The sequence below is a fragment of the Gekko japonicus genome, unplaced genomic scaffold (assembly GCF_001447785.1).
Source record: "Gekko japonicus isolate JY-2015 unplaced genomic scaffold, Gekko_japonicus_V1.1 scaffold139, whole genome shotgun sequence".
NCBI classification, from domain to species: domain Eukaryota; kingdom Metazoa; phylum Chordata; class Lepidosauria; order Squamata; family Gekkonidae; genus Gekko; species Gekko japonicus.
Window position 1 is genome coordinate 1,411,554 of NW_015164186.1, and position 13,215 is coordinate 1,424,768.

At 45.3% G+C, this 13,215-nt stretch overlaps 1 protein-coding gene across 1 annotated transcript in view; it reads left to right on the forward strand.

The window, feature by feature from the left end:
* KAT6A (K(lysine) acetyltransferase 6A) overlaps positions 1–13,215 on the forward strand; it is a 70,529-nt gene that overhangs the window by 48,976 nt on the left and 8,338 nt on the right. The window contains exons 13-16 of the mRNA XM_015408184.1: positions 2,831–3,062; positions 4,806–5,010; positions 6,349–7,071; positions 8,163–8,463. Coding sequence (XP_015263670.1) covers positions 2,831–3,062; positions 4,806–5,010; positions 6,349–7,071; positions 8,163–8,463 — 1,461 coding nt within the window. The remainder of the gene's footprint in view (positions 1–2,830; positions 3,063–4,805; positions 5,011–6,348; positions 7,072–8,162; positions 8,464–13,215) is intronic.

Consider the following 13,215-nt stretch of genomic DNA (forward strand, 5'->3'; position numbering starts at 1 on the left):
CTATCTTCCTGTAGTCCCCCAATTTGCCCCTCATGCCATTCCTGAGGGTCTCCTGACCCCCTTCCCCCCGGAGTAGCATTTCAGGGAGCTTAGGGAGTTGTAGCTGTATGTGTGTGAGGGGGTGAGGTTCTGTTCTGCTGATGGAAGAACCTTCTGTTAGCGGAAAATTTAGTCTGGATCCAACCCAGTGAGAGCAAAGGGAAGTTCAGTTCCATTCCATGTTGCTTTTGGTAATGAGGGAGAAGAGCCATTAACAAAGTCCAGTTAATCACAATCAATCTTGTCACCTGAAAATTTGGAGTGTCCTTGCTCCTTTTCAGTTTATAGATAACCAACCCCAATTGGATTACTTCCTGTATAACAAGTAGGAAGACTCGTATTATGCCCTTTTGAAGGGATGAGCACACTCAGCTGCCTATACAGAGTCAGACAATTTGTCTACCAAGGTGAGTTTTGTCTGTTTTGAGTGGCAGTGGCTTTCAAGGGTTTCAAGTAAAGGACTGCTATCATGCTTACCACTGAACCACAGTGCCCCTCTATGCTAATGCTCACTTTCCCATATACCAGAGATGGAACATGGATTTTTCAACATGAATGCTTTTGTCATCCTTTAAGCAAGTAATCTTGAGGAAACACTGCGCATTGTTATTTCCTGTAGCAAATCATCCTCTCTATTTTAAGGCTGCTTGTACATAATTGCTTGTCAACATGGTAGCCCCTTAATTTGTGTCAGTAATGGACTGCTGAGACTGAAATCTGAGTTGAAGGCATGGGGAAGGAGAAACTCTTATTTCGAGGGTCTCTTGACTTGCCTTTGTGTTATCTAAAGGCAGTTGTCCTTGCAAACTAGGTATGAAGAGAGCTGTTTGAAACCATTTTATAACGACATAGGGTGACAAATTATGGACCCTGTGATGTGGAAAGAATGCCTTTTCTTGGCATTGATGTGCTCTGGCCATCTTTAGACAATGAGATTGAGTTAAAGTCAGGTGGCAACAATGACTAAAAAAACCTCCACTGCCTTTTGTCTCTCATATCTAGCAGCTGTCATTCATCTCTTCGTAGCTTAACTACTGTAATGTATTTTCCTTGAAGATGTTAGAAGGCTGCAACTGATGCAAAGCCCAGCAGTTTTCTTGCTGCTAGGGATGAGTCAAAAGAAACATGCTATATGACTGATGGTTGCGTTCTATTAAAATACTGGTTTTAGCTGATACTGACCATATCCATCAGTATGAATGGGTCAGAATTTTCACCAGCAGCTCTAACTACTGATTTTAAATATTTATGATGTAAATGTTTTATTGTGTTTTAACTTTACTGTATTATTGAAGTTGATGTGACCCGCTTTGAGCCCGCTCGCGGGATGGGCAGGATACAAATACAATAAATAAATAAATAAATACATCTTATGTGTTGTGGGTGCTGTGTCTCCCTTTGACCACTGAAATTGGTTAGATGGTGGGTTCTGGCTTAAAGCCCACTCTTCTAGACAACAAAATCCATACCTCATGTTGGAACAAGAGCACAGAGGAAGAAAAAGAGAGACTTTACCGTGTGAGAAGTCCTCAAATGTTGAATTATAGAAAGAGGGCAGTAAGTGTTTAACGTACCTTATTTAAAAAAAAAAATGTATCACCTTTCCAGTGGCAAATAGCTTTCAGTCAGAAGCCAATCTAAAAAGGTTTTACTGCATAACAGAATTCGCTTTCCTTACCTCTTTGGGGAGCTAGTACCAAAGGGTGAGTGCCATTTCAGGAAAAGATTTGTTTCTGGACCCCATTGACAGTGTCAGAAGAATGTGTATGGGGCGGGGGGAATAGGAGTGCTTATTAGCTTGATGGTAATTTCCCCAAGTACCCTGGATAAAAACAGGGGCATTGCTGTTACAGAGAAAACAGACTGGTGTTCAGGAACTGGCGTTGCCCTGAAGAGAGCAGGCCAGAATTGTTTGAGTGTGGCTGTAGTCCAGAAAAACAGACCTTAAGGATAACAACATTGTAGGAGAGAATATTTCCCCTGTTAAGTATCCGCAGTACTAAGTTATTCAATTTCCCCCTTCTTTCTAAAACACCACTCATTCTTTGGACAGCTAAAGATAGAGATTCCATTGTTAGTGTCTGAAATAGTTCTTGGAGGGTTTATTTTCCTTGTTAAGTGTGTGTGTGGGGAAACCCTTGATGCACATCTTCTCTTGGGGACTGCTTCGTACAGCTGAATATAGTCTAGTGAACAGGGAATTTCAGCTGTTGTGGCTGGTTTGGCACTCTTACCTGCATTCTTAGGGCATATTCATTGTATTGGGAAAAATCTGCCACCTAGTGGGTGCTCTGGTATCACTAGCTATCACGATGCAGTCAGATTCCTCAGGGTGTGGCCTCCAAGGCCTTTTCCTGTTTTTCACCAACATTTGTTTCTGTGCCTTCCCCCTTTAATCTGCAGTGAAGCACTTGGTAATTGAAGGCTGGGAGGATTTCTTTCTCATTGTAGAAACTAAGGCTTTTGATTGGAAGGTGGCCATGCCATTGACAGGTTCAGAGGTCAAAATGTCTTCTGTGAATATTAGAGTTGTGTCCCCCTTTGGTGACTGGAAGGGAAATTAATGTTCTGCAGGGAATGACTGAGCCCCGATATCTGAAGGGATTATGGTGGCAGTTTCATTTGCTGAGGTTATCACTGTAGCCCTTGAATTTCTGTCCCACTCTCCTAGCTCTTGTCTCCCGATCCCTACAGCTGATTCCAGAGCAAGTGCCTTATAATGTTGCTTGGCAGTAGAACACAGCCATCTGATGATACTTGGTCCTTAGGGTTGTTGTTTGCTTTCTTTTAGGTTATCTTTTATCAAAACGTGAAGGCCAAGCAGGATCCCCAGAGAAGCCGCTATCTGATTTGGGTCGTCTCTCCTACATGGCTTATTGGAAAAGTGTAATCTTGGAGTGCCTTTATCACCAAAATGACAAGCAGATCAGCATCAAGAAGCTCAGCAAACTGACTGGGATCTGCCCTCAAGATATCACTTCAACTCTGCACCACCTGCGAATGCTTGATTTCCGCAATGATCAGTGAGTTTAGCAGCCTTGTTATTTCCTTGACAAGATTTGCAGGCCTAGAAATGTCAGGGTCATGATCAAGGTCTAAGTTGTGCATTCCTCATACCCTGCAGTAATGCAGAAACTGGGTATGGAATTAGTCTTCGGAGTATCTTAGCTTTCCTTTTTTAAAATAAAAAGCAAGTATGTAGACCCTACAAGTTGCAAAGCTGTCTTTGAAAATATGGTGGCAACAGCTGGTGAAATCTCAGAAGACAGACGATGCTGAATAGAATTTCAGTCAGAGCAGGGGGATTGTGCTCTGAGTATAAAATATACTCTTCTCAAAATTTAATTCGCCCTGGTGCAGAATTTTAATATTATGAAGGCAGATATTCCTGCTTATAGGATCTCTAAGCCTGTGGAGCCAGCTCTCCTCATAGTAGCTGTGCAGACAAATAAGTAGGATAAAATATGGAAGGACAGTTATGTAACTGAAATGTTAGCACTAAAACGGGTTGCATCATTACAGTGTACTGGGGGGGGGGAGGGGAGGGAATGTAATTTGTGAATGATGTGGAGAAGATGAGATTTGCTGCATTTTCTTATTTTGGAGGTTCTGTGGGAGGAGTTGGCATGCACAGCTTTATAAATCACCATATCTCCCTAGTAAGCCAAATCAAGTGCATTGAGTACAAATCTCGCAAAACAAACCAGCATGGATAAATCCTCTATTTAAAACCTGCCGTTGCGTATTGTCATTAGGTCAGAGTGCCATATGTCCTGAGGCTGCATGTATTCTGTGCTACAGTAGAACAGACGTCTGCATAGACACTTACAATTCTGTGCCTGAAAAATTCTGAATTCTGTAATCTGTATGAGATAGACAAATCGAGCTCATTCACACAACTTCTCTTTATACATCATTCCTGGCTTAGTCATGGGGAGAGTTGCAAGGAGCCATGCAAGACACTGGAAATCTTATTCAGCCACTTCTTTGGCTTCAGCAAGTGATGCCCATCCATTTTCAAGTGTATCTTTAAAGCCCTACAGTTTGCAAAATGAGCATATGCACTTTCAGAAAGCTGAATTCTGCACGCACAGCTTTTGTTAGGTGCCCATACAGAATTGTGACAATAACATAACTGTATATAGTCAGATTGTGAAGCCTTTTAAAAGCTGGATTAGTTTCCTTGCAGTTTTGCTCCTTCTTCCAGTATTTGTTAATTGTTAGTACCGATCACACATCAGTATTTGCGTGTCCCAGGTGACCTTTCTCTAAGGATATAGCAGGTGCAATTCTGCCATAGAACTGAGGCCTTTTTCTGTGGCTGTTTCACTGCAGTGGCAGGATGGCCTGGCAGCATGTGGTGATGTGCTGGGGGTAAGACCCTCCTGAGAGATCATGTAAGTAAGTGGCAGAGGCCTGTTTTGAAGTCCAGATATGAACTGGTTTTAGTTAGGGCCCAGACACCAAAATGTCTTGAGACATTTTGTATTCTACATCACTTCTAGCCCCTTCTCTTGGAATTCTGGATTTCAAGTTGAAAGGGGCTGGGCAAGAGCTCAGGAAGGGAATTGGCATCAAGTTAGCTTTGATTTGTGTACCTCTGTTATGTATGTTGCTAGAATACCATTTGCTGCTTGATGCAAATGGTTGTGGTTGTGGCAGAAGCCACAACCAGACCTTTGGTTATCCCTTTTTCCTCTCTCCTTTGTGCTTTGCTAACCTGTACTCATGACATCAACTGACAGAAAAATCTCCCCCCCCCCAAGATTTGTGATAGTTCGTCGCGAGAAACTTATCCAGGAGCATATGGCAAAGCTGAAACAGAACCTTCGGCCTGTAGTTGTGGATCCAGAATGTCTGCGCTGGACTCCTGTCATTGTCTCAAACTCTGTGGTTTCTGAAGATGAAGAGGAAGATCCAGAAGAAGGGGAAAATGAAGAGCAGCTGCAGCCAAAGGAGAGAGACATAGAGGTCAGTGTGGATGGACACTTAAAATCTCATATTTAACATGGGAGCCCTAGAGCAAATTAAATAGAAGCACATAAGTGAGAAGGTCGTGTTTAAATTATGAAGGAATTTAGCATGCCATCCCTGGGAGAGTTGCTTAGAAATTACAAATAGGTGCTATTAAAACAGGACTAAGCTAGAACTGCTTAGAAACATGAGTCAAAATTAGCATCCTTCACCTTTCCTTTTGGTTCTGTTAATTTGCCCCATCCATCCATATGAAATTGCCTTATATTGAGTTGAGCTATTAGTTCATCTAGCTTTAGAAGCAGCTTTTGGTGTTCTCAGCCTCTGCAACTTGAAATACTTTAACTGGAGAGACAAGGAACTGGCTCTGGAATGGCATGCTTAGAAAGCATGGGCTCTACTGAGTGATGGATAGGGCTCACCTGGAATTTAAATCTGAGACTTAACGTACCTAGCCATTTGTTTTGGGTCTAGTCCATGCCTCATTTCATTGTGCTCTATCAACCAGGTGAGCTGAGGCTTTCTGGCATGGGCAATAAGCCATTTGTTGCCACCAAGGTAGCTCTAATGCAGGGGTGGCCAAACTGTGGCTCGGGAGCCACATGCGACTTTTTCACACATATTGTGTGGCTCCCGGTAGGGCAGCTGGGGATCAGTCTTCCCTTCCCCAGCCTGTGTTCCCCTTCCTGGGTAGGCTTGAGGCAGAGGGGAGCAGAGAAAGAAAGCAGCTTTACCTTTAAATGCATTCTCAAAGCCCCCCCCCTCCCCAGGCTACAAATATAATTGTACAAAGAAATATCATTATCAATATCTACTTTTATCTCTTTTGTCTTTATTTTTGGCAGTCTCATTTAATGTTAAAAAAGGCAAATTTGCATATTTTTCAGTAAAAACATGTCTGTAATATTTGTTCACATTATGTGACTCTCAAACATCTGACGTTTATTCTGTGTGCAAGTTTGGCCACCCCTGCTCTAATGCAAGAAAATTGCCTAGAGAAGAGAGGGTAGAAGAAATCGGGAGTCTAGGAGGGGAGAAATCAGCCAGCAAAAGACCTAGGAGATTACTGGAAGAGGGAGTAGTCCAGAAGAGTCAGGGAAGGCCAGAGGGAAGTTGTCTAGGAGGAGCAGGATGAGAATGGGAAGGAAAGAAATGAATATAAACAGGAGCTGTGAGATGAGAGAGGCCCAGGTTCACATACTGATCTATCCAGATCTTAGTCTGCAGGCCTCTGTTTTGAACTGAAATGGTCTTCCTTAGATCCTTGATGGCTATTGGGATGAGCTGTTTCGGGGAGACTTTGAATGTACATGTTTGGGTTTTTGTTTGCATTAGGTGATGAAACCTCTTTGCTGGGAGAAAATAGAGAGAGAGCCTTACTTTCCTCTAGAGAGTGAAAAAAAGCCAGACGTCATCACTCCAGCCAATTCTGTGCGGCCAAACAAGCAGAGTCTTCCCCTGGCTGGTCTTCCTGCAAATAACCAGACATCACGGAGAGGGCGATGGAGTCGGAAGGGGAAGAAGCTTCGGGAGTCCTTCACTGAGAAGGATACGAAACTGCTTTTGGAGGAGAAGTCAGCAATGGCCAGGGGGGGTCGGTGTGGAGAATGCGAGGAAAAGGCAGCCGCGGCTGCTGCAGCAGCTGCGGCTGCTGCCTCTCGGGGGAGATTTGGGGAGAGTGAAGAAAAAAACGCTTCCTCCCAAGGACAGTGTGGCAAATGTGATGAGAAGTCTCCTGTGCCCCGGGGGCACTTTGATAAGGATGAGGAAAAATCTGCTGTCTCCCAAGGGCAATACAGCAAAGCTGAGAAGTCTTCTGTCACCCAGAGGCGATACAGCGACAGCATGGAATTGTGGAGGGGGCAGCTGAAGACCCCTGAGCCCCTGAAAAGCCGAATCTCTGAGGAATGTGAAAGGTTATCCCGGCGCCACAGCGAGGGTGACAGGACACTGTTGAGGCACTTCAGTGAGAGTAGTGAAGACGAGGAGGAGGAGGAACCTGTTAGCCCTTGCTCAAATTCTCCTCCAGTTCTCACCAAACCAGCGTTGAAGCGAAAGGTGCGTCCTTCATCCCCAATTATTTCACACTTATGTGCTACAGTTAGTTTTTTCCTTACATAGTACAGCTTCAGGAAGTCTTTGCTACAAACCCCCCTGGCCTCTGTTAGTCTCTTATATCCTGGGATTGCACAGTGGAACTGTTGATGTGACTGCTTTCTCGGTAGATTTTCTTTGTGTGGAAGTCGATGGTCATCTTTGGGGCTGTGTGTACTTTTCCCATAAGGAAAAAAAAAAGATTTTGGGGATGTGGGGGAAGGTATTTGTGTGTTTTCCTGCATTGTGCAGGGGGTTGGACTAGATGACCCTGGAGGTCCCTTCCTGCTCTATGATTCTATGATTTGATGATCATAGAAGATCAGAAGACAGTTTCTCACTGTTGAGGTGCAAATAGGTTTGCTATCCTGCCTTTTCCTCTGGGTGGAAGAAAACTAGTCTACAATGCACTACATCTTGGCCTTCAGAATCTCACAGTTCATTCTGCTGGGGAGGGCAACTGGGGCAGCTGGTTGAGGCTGATAGATTAATTGCTTTGTATTCTGTTTGCATAAGAAACTGCAAGTGAAAATAATCTGTATTGCTTGCATTTTATCTTTCTGCAGCAGAGTCAGGTTTTTAAAGTTTTAGGAGGAAGGACGGGGGGAGGTAGAGGCCATTCACATTGGAATTCAGTCATTTGTATTGGAAGAGTTGATTGAAATGTGGTTGCACTATCCATGGAAAGGCAACTGGAAATGCCTCTCCGTGTGGGAAGCCCCTCTTGCCCGTGGTGTATCTGTATGGGACCAGAGCCCTGTCAATGCACTTCACGTGGCCAGCTTGTCTCTGCTTTACAAATAAAAAGTACAGCCTTAGAAAAAGGGAAATGAAGCTGGTCAGGGCTTATGTTCTCTTCACATCCAGTCTCTTTGGGATAGCTGGTGTTGCCCAAGTGAGGGCTGGAAGCTTTTTTTTTTTTTAAAGGCAGGCATTAGATGCCAAGTTTTATGTTTATGTGGTATGCACAGAGTACGTAAACTTATAGAGAACTGGGTTCAGTGTCTTTCTCTTCATTTGGTTATTACTCACTTCGTTTTGGCTGTCTCTTTCAGAAGCCAATTCCCCGGAAGAGGAGAGTCCGTAAGCGCAAATATCACAACAGTAGTGTTGTGACCGAAACCATCTCAGAAACAACTGAGGTCCTGGATGAGCCTTTTGAGGACTCTGACACAGAGAGGCCCATGCCTCAACTGGAACCCACCTTTGAGATGGAGGATGAGGAGGATGAGGAAGAAGAGAGTGAACTGTTTCCTAGAGAGTATCTTCACCGCCTCTCGCAACAGGACTCTTTCAGGCATAGGCCCTCCTCCAAGAAGGGGGCTGAAGCTGGAGAGGAGTCTGATGATGCCACTGGTAAGTTTCGTGAATGGAGATGCTTCAGTTCTTTAGCAAGAGAGGTAGTTTCCCCCTCTCTGGTGTCCATCTGAAATGTGCAGAATTGGCCAGCCTGAGTAGTTTATGAACTTTTCCATCAGATAATTATGCAGTTTGTGGCAGCAGAATGACTTGGCCAGCTGCTCTCCCACCTGACATGGCCCACTTGGCTCCTCTGCAGTACAGCCAACCTCAGAAATATTTGCATGTAAATTATGAGTTGGGACTAGAGGACCAGAGTTGTGACCAGTAGGAAACCAGGCCATGTGGTGAGGAGAGGTGCTACAGGTTTGCCAGACCAGGACACCTAAGGCCAGGAGAAGAAAGGTGGTGAGGGTTAGCAGAGCAGGCTGCTAGCTTGACTCCTTTGGGAGTAGAGGAATCTGTGCAGTTTGGTAGAGGGGGCTTCAGAGCACAGACACTGGCTTTGAGATTTAACGAGCAGCTTTCACATTCTTTTTCTGCTGGACAAGAGGTATGACCATAGTCCATAAGCCTAGACCTTATATGAGCATGTACCAAAACCATAGGTATGTCCAGAGACCTACATGAACCAAGATCTCCACAACTGATTGGTCTTCGTAACAAAATTGTGAGCCATTAATTGTGAGCCACCCTGAGCCCGTCCATGGGGAGGGCAGGATAGAAATCCAATTAAATAAATAAATAAAACGTGTCGCCACTGTATAGTGAACATTTTTTTAATATTGATCTGCTAAAAGGTAAGATCTCATCTAGGCTGATTAAAATCAGTATTTTGAGCCAGGAATCTGTTTCTAGGTATGTGGCATGCAATGGGGCAATGGAATAATTAGTGGGATATTGTACATTCTTACTTGGTGGCCACAGTTACTTGAGAGCAGATTCGCAGGAGTAATTGAATACCATCCTCCCAGATAATCTAGAAAGACTTTCTGGCAGTGAAGGGCCCCGAAAGCCTACCAGGGTTAAGAATATTGGATAATAAAGTTAGCCACTAGTACATGACAGAAAATAATACCCTTGAGAAAATTGGGAATTATAAATGTATACTGTGTATCGGCTTCTTTTTATCCCATTTTAATCTATTTTAAATTGTACTGAGCTCTGCAGTTGTGAAACATTATTGTCTAATTTTAGTTTGACATTTCTTCAACTATTAGGCTCCAGGTCTGTAAGACAGGGAATCTCCCTCCATTTGTAAGAACCTTGTGGGGAGGTTCAGCCTTTTGAGATACTAGACTGTAGCTGCCCAGCCCTCCTTGAATTCTGACAGCTAAGTTGCATTGAACATCTTAAGACGGCAGCCACTATGCCCAGATGCTATTTTGAATGATCTGTTAAACTGTTTTCAGAGCAAACTGTTATGCAGTTGTTATGTTTTATTAACTACAGCACCCCCCTACATGCTATAGATTTAATTACCAGGTACTGGGCTCTAATGCTGAAGTATTACTTGTTTTCAACATAAGTTAAATGATTAACACTCTTGTAAGTAGACTCTCCAGCTTTAGTTCAAGAGTGCCATATGGCTGCTGACTGTGTAGTTCTGCAGTGCATGGGGCAAAGTCCCAAACGGGGAAAAAACCTAGGCAACCTATGCCGGTAAAGTGGTGCAAAGCAAATGTGGTGTTTGTGAATATCTCCTGTGGCTTATTTTGTTGTTTCCGATACCCAAGTCCTGAGAGTTACAGGGTTTTAGTTACAAGCCACAAACTTTAAATTGTAGATTAATAGCATAAAGTTCTAGAGTATTTTAATCTTTGGGCCCTAGTGTATGTGTGTGTTAAAGGCACCATTGCAGTGTACATATGTGTGATGCTCTGTCTTGGTGATTGGGGGGGGGTCAACAGTGGGAGGGCTTCTGATGTCCTGGCCCCACTGGTGGACCTCCTAATGGCACCTGGTATTTTTGGCCACTGTGTGACAGAGTGTTGGACTGGATGGGCCTTTGGCCTGATCCAACACTGCCGTCTCTTATGTTCTTATGTGTACTTTGAGGCTCTCTGCTCTGATTTGGTAGATCTGGTAGACCAACTGCAGACTGATGTGGCTCCTAGGGGTGCACAAACCCCCCCCCCCCAATTCGGGTCTTTTGGACCCCAAAAGTATTGGTATTCCAATCCGCTCTTTTAACGGATTTTCGCGCCCAGTCCCTCTGGCATGCGCAGGAACCCCACCACGCATGCCCAGAGGGGTGGGCGTGGACATCCCGCCAGTTCCTTTCTTAACGCCGCGTTGAGTAGACCTATTTTTCATCGGTCAGATCGGTTCGCTTTTGGCTTTCACCTCACAGCTCTTAGGAATTACTTCCTTATTCTAAATTTCCTCTCCTTTCTCTTTTTATTTGTTTGTTCTTCAAAAAAACTTAAAAAAAACCATTTATTTTCTGCTGAGGGGAGTCTATTGATTACCTCAGGCCTTCGGGCTATCCCCCCCCCCACGTTCCCTCTTCTTCACTTTTATGGAGAAGAAGTGGGGGTTTTTCAATAGGTGCAAGGGTTGCGGCAGCAAACTTGCTCCTACCGACTGTCATACCCTGTGCATTTTTTGTCTCGGAGAGTCTCACCGGCCAGAGTCCTGTCGTCACTGTGCTCGTTTTTCTAATCAAATGCGGAAAAACCGAGCTGCGCACCTTAAAATAGCGCTGTTAGAATCGGCCCTTACTCCCACCTCAGCGATGGAGGAGAGACCATCAACATCGACAGCTCTGGCATCGAGACCTGCCTCCGATGCCAACCGCCCAACACTGAAGCTCCCGGCATCGACGGCGCAATTTTCCGCTTCCACGCCAATCAAAAAAAAGGCCAAGGCAAGTAAGGATCACAAGTCCGCGAAGAAGGGCACCTCAAAGTTCCTTAAGGCGGCGAAGAAGGGGAAGGAAGCGGTGCCTGCACTGGGTGATGCCCCTAAAGTGCTTCCCACTCCAACGGCAGTATCGATATCGGAGGCCCAAATTCCTCCACCAATACCGACCATCCAACTATTGGATTCCCCCATCGAACAAGTGGAGCATCCTTACTCCGACATCGAGACGGTAGAGCTCCTAAGTCACCAGATGGGTGCTGAGCCTTCTCCCTCTCCTTCTACTTCATCGGCATCGATGATATCAGAGGCTCCCGATGTCAAAACACATCGGTACCGACACGCTTCTCACAGCACGCAATGTCATCCTCCGCGTCTCCATGTCCAATCTGTCGATATCGACGACCAAGACTACAGAGATGGTTCTCACAGACAGGCTACTGCTTTGTCTCCCAGACGTCCACGGTCCAGAAGTCGATCCCCCCAAGTCTTCCTGCCCCCTCCACCACCAATATCTTGGGATCAACGACAGTTGAGGTACCTGTACGGGGCTTATCCACCATCCATGCTATTCTTGACTCCAGCGGGCTATTCTGATTGGGATTGCTATTCGTCCCACTCTGTTCATAGATCGAGGTCGCCCCACAAGTCGAGACCTTCGGCATCTCTGTCTCGTTCTCCTGCAGACGATCCTTCCCACCATGGTCTGGAACCAAGTCGTCCTCCCAACCCTCAGGTCACTCCAAACCCTGTCGTTCCACCAAAACCTATAGCTTGTCAAGAGGACACTTCGGTCCATATACCACACCAAGACTCCTCTGACTCCATGGAAGAAGACTCGGATACGGAAGCCTCTGAGGCTCATACTTCTCCTGACCATAAATCTCCCAACTGAGGACCTACCCATATCCCCATCCGACAACCTTACGTCATACACAGATTTAGTCAAAAGAATGGCCCACTCTTTAGGCCTCTCAGTCGTCCAGCAGCATCCGCAGGCAACAGATGCCATTTTTGATATAGTCCAGCTTGATACATCCTCCACCTTGGCATTGCATATGTCTTCAGTCCTTTTGCAAGCAGCAAAGGCTCCATGGCTAAAATCCTCGTCAGCCCCAGTGTCCACGAGACGACTGGACCACATGTATAGGGTCCAAGAGGCAGATGCCGAATTCCTATTCTCGCATCCTCAGCCAAACTCGATGGTGATAACATCTTCCTCTAAATCCAAGAGGACACACTCCGCACCTTCTGACAAGGAAGGTAAGAAATTGGATGCCTTTGGCAGACGCTTCTACTCCTCAGGAGCATTGGGAGTCAAGGCCACTAACTACCTGGCCTGCGTGAATAGGTATCAGTATACTCTCTGGGAACGGTTCTCCGAACTTCTGACCCACCTCCCAGAAGACAAACTCCAGGCAGCCAGAGTCATCCAAAAGGAAGGTATGGTGTTGGCAAAACAACAGCTCAACACTACTAAGCATGTCCTCGAGGCATCCTCCAGAACGATAGCCTCTGCAATAGCTCTCAGGAGACAATCTTGGCTCCGCAATACTAATCTGCCCATGGATACTAGATCTTATGTGGAAGACCTTCCATTTGATGGCCTGGGACTTTTCAGTGCCACTACTGATTTTACTTTACAGGAATTAGATAAAAGCATAAAAGCTTCTCGAGCTCTAGGAGTGTCATCCTCTGCGAGGCAACCATACTGTCCCTGCACCTGGTCGAGATCCTGGCAGAGGCGTACCCTAAGTCGTCAGTCTCCGGACGCACAATGGAGACCACGAACATCTTTGGGAGGCCAAAAATCCACCTTCCAGAAACCAAGATTCGGTTCCGGGCAACAATCTTCCCGCACCAAACAGACCAAACCCTCTAAGCAAGGTTTTTGACTTCCAGTCACCGAGTCAGCTGAAACCCGTCTGTCACCTTTTCTTCACACTT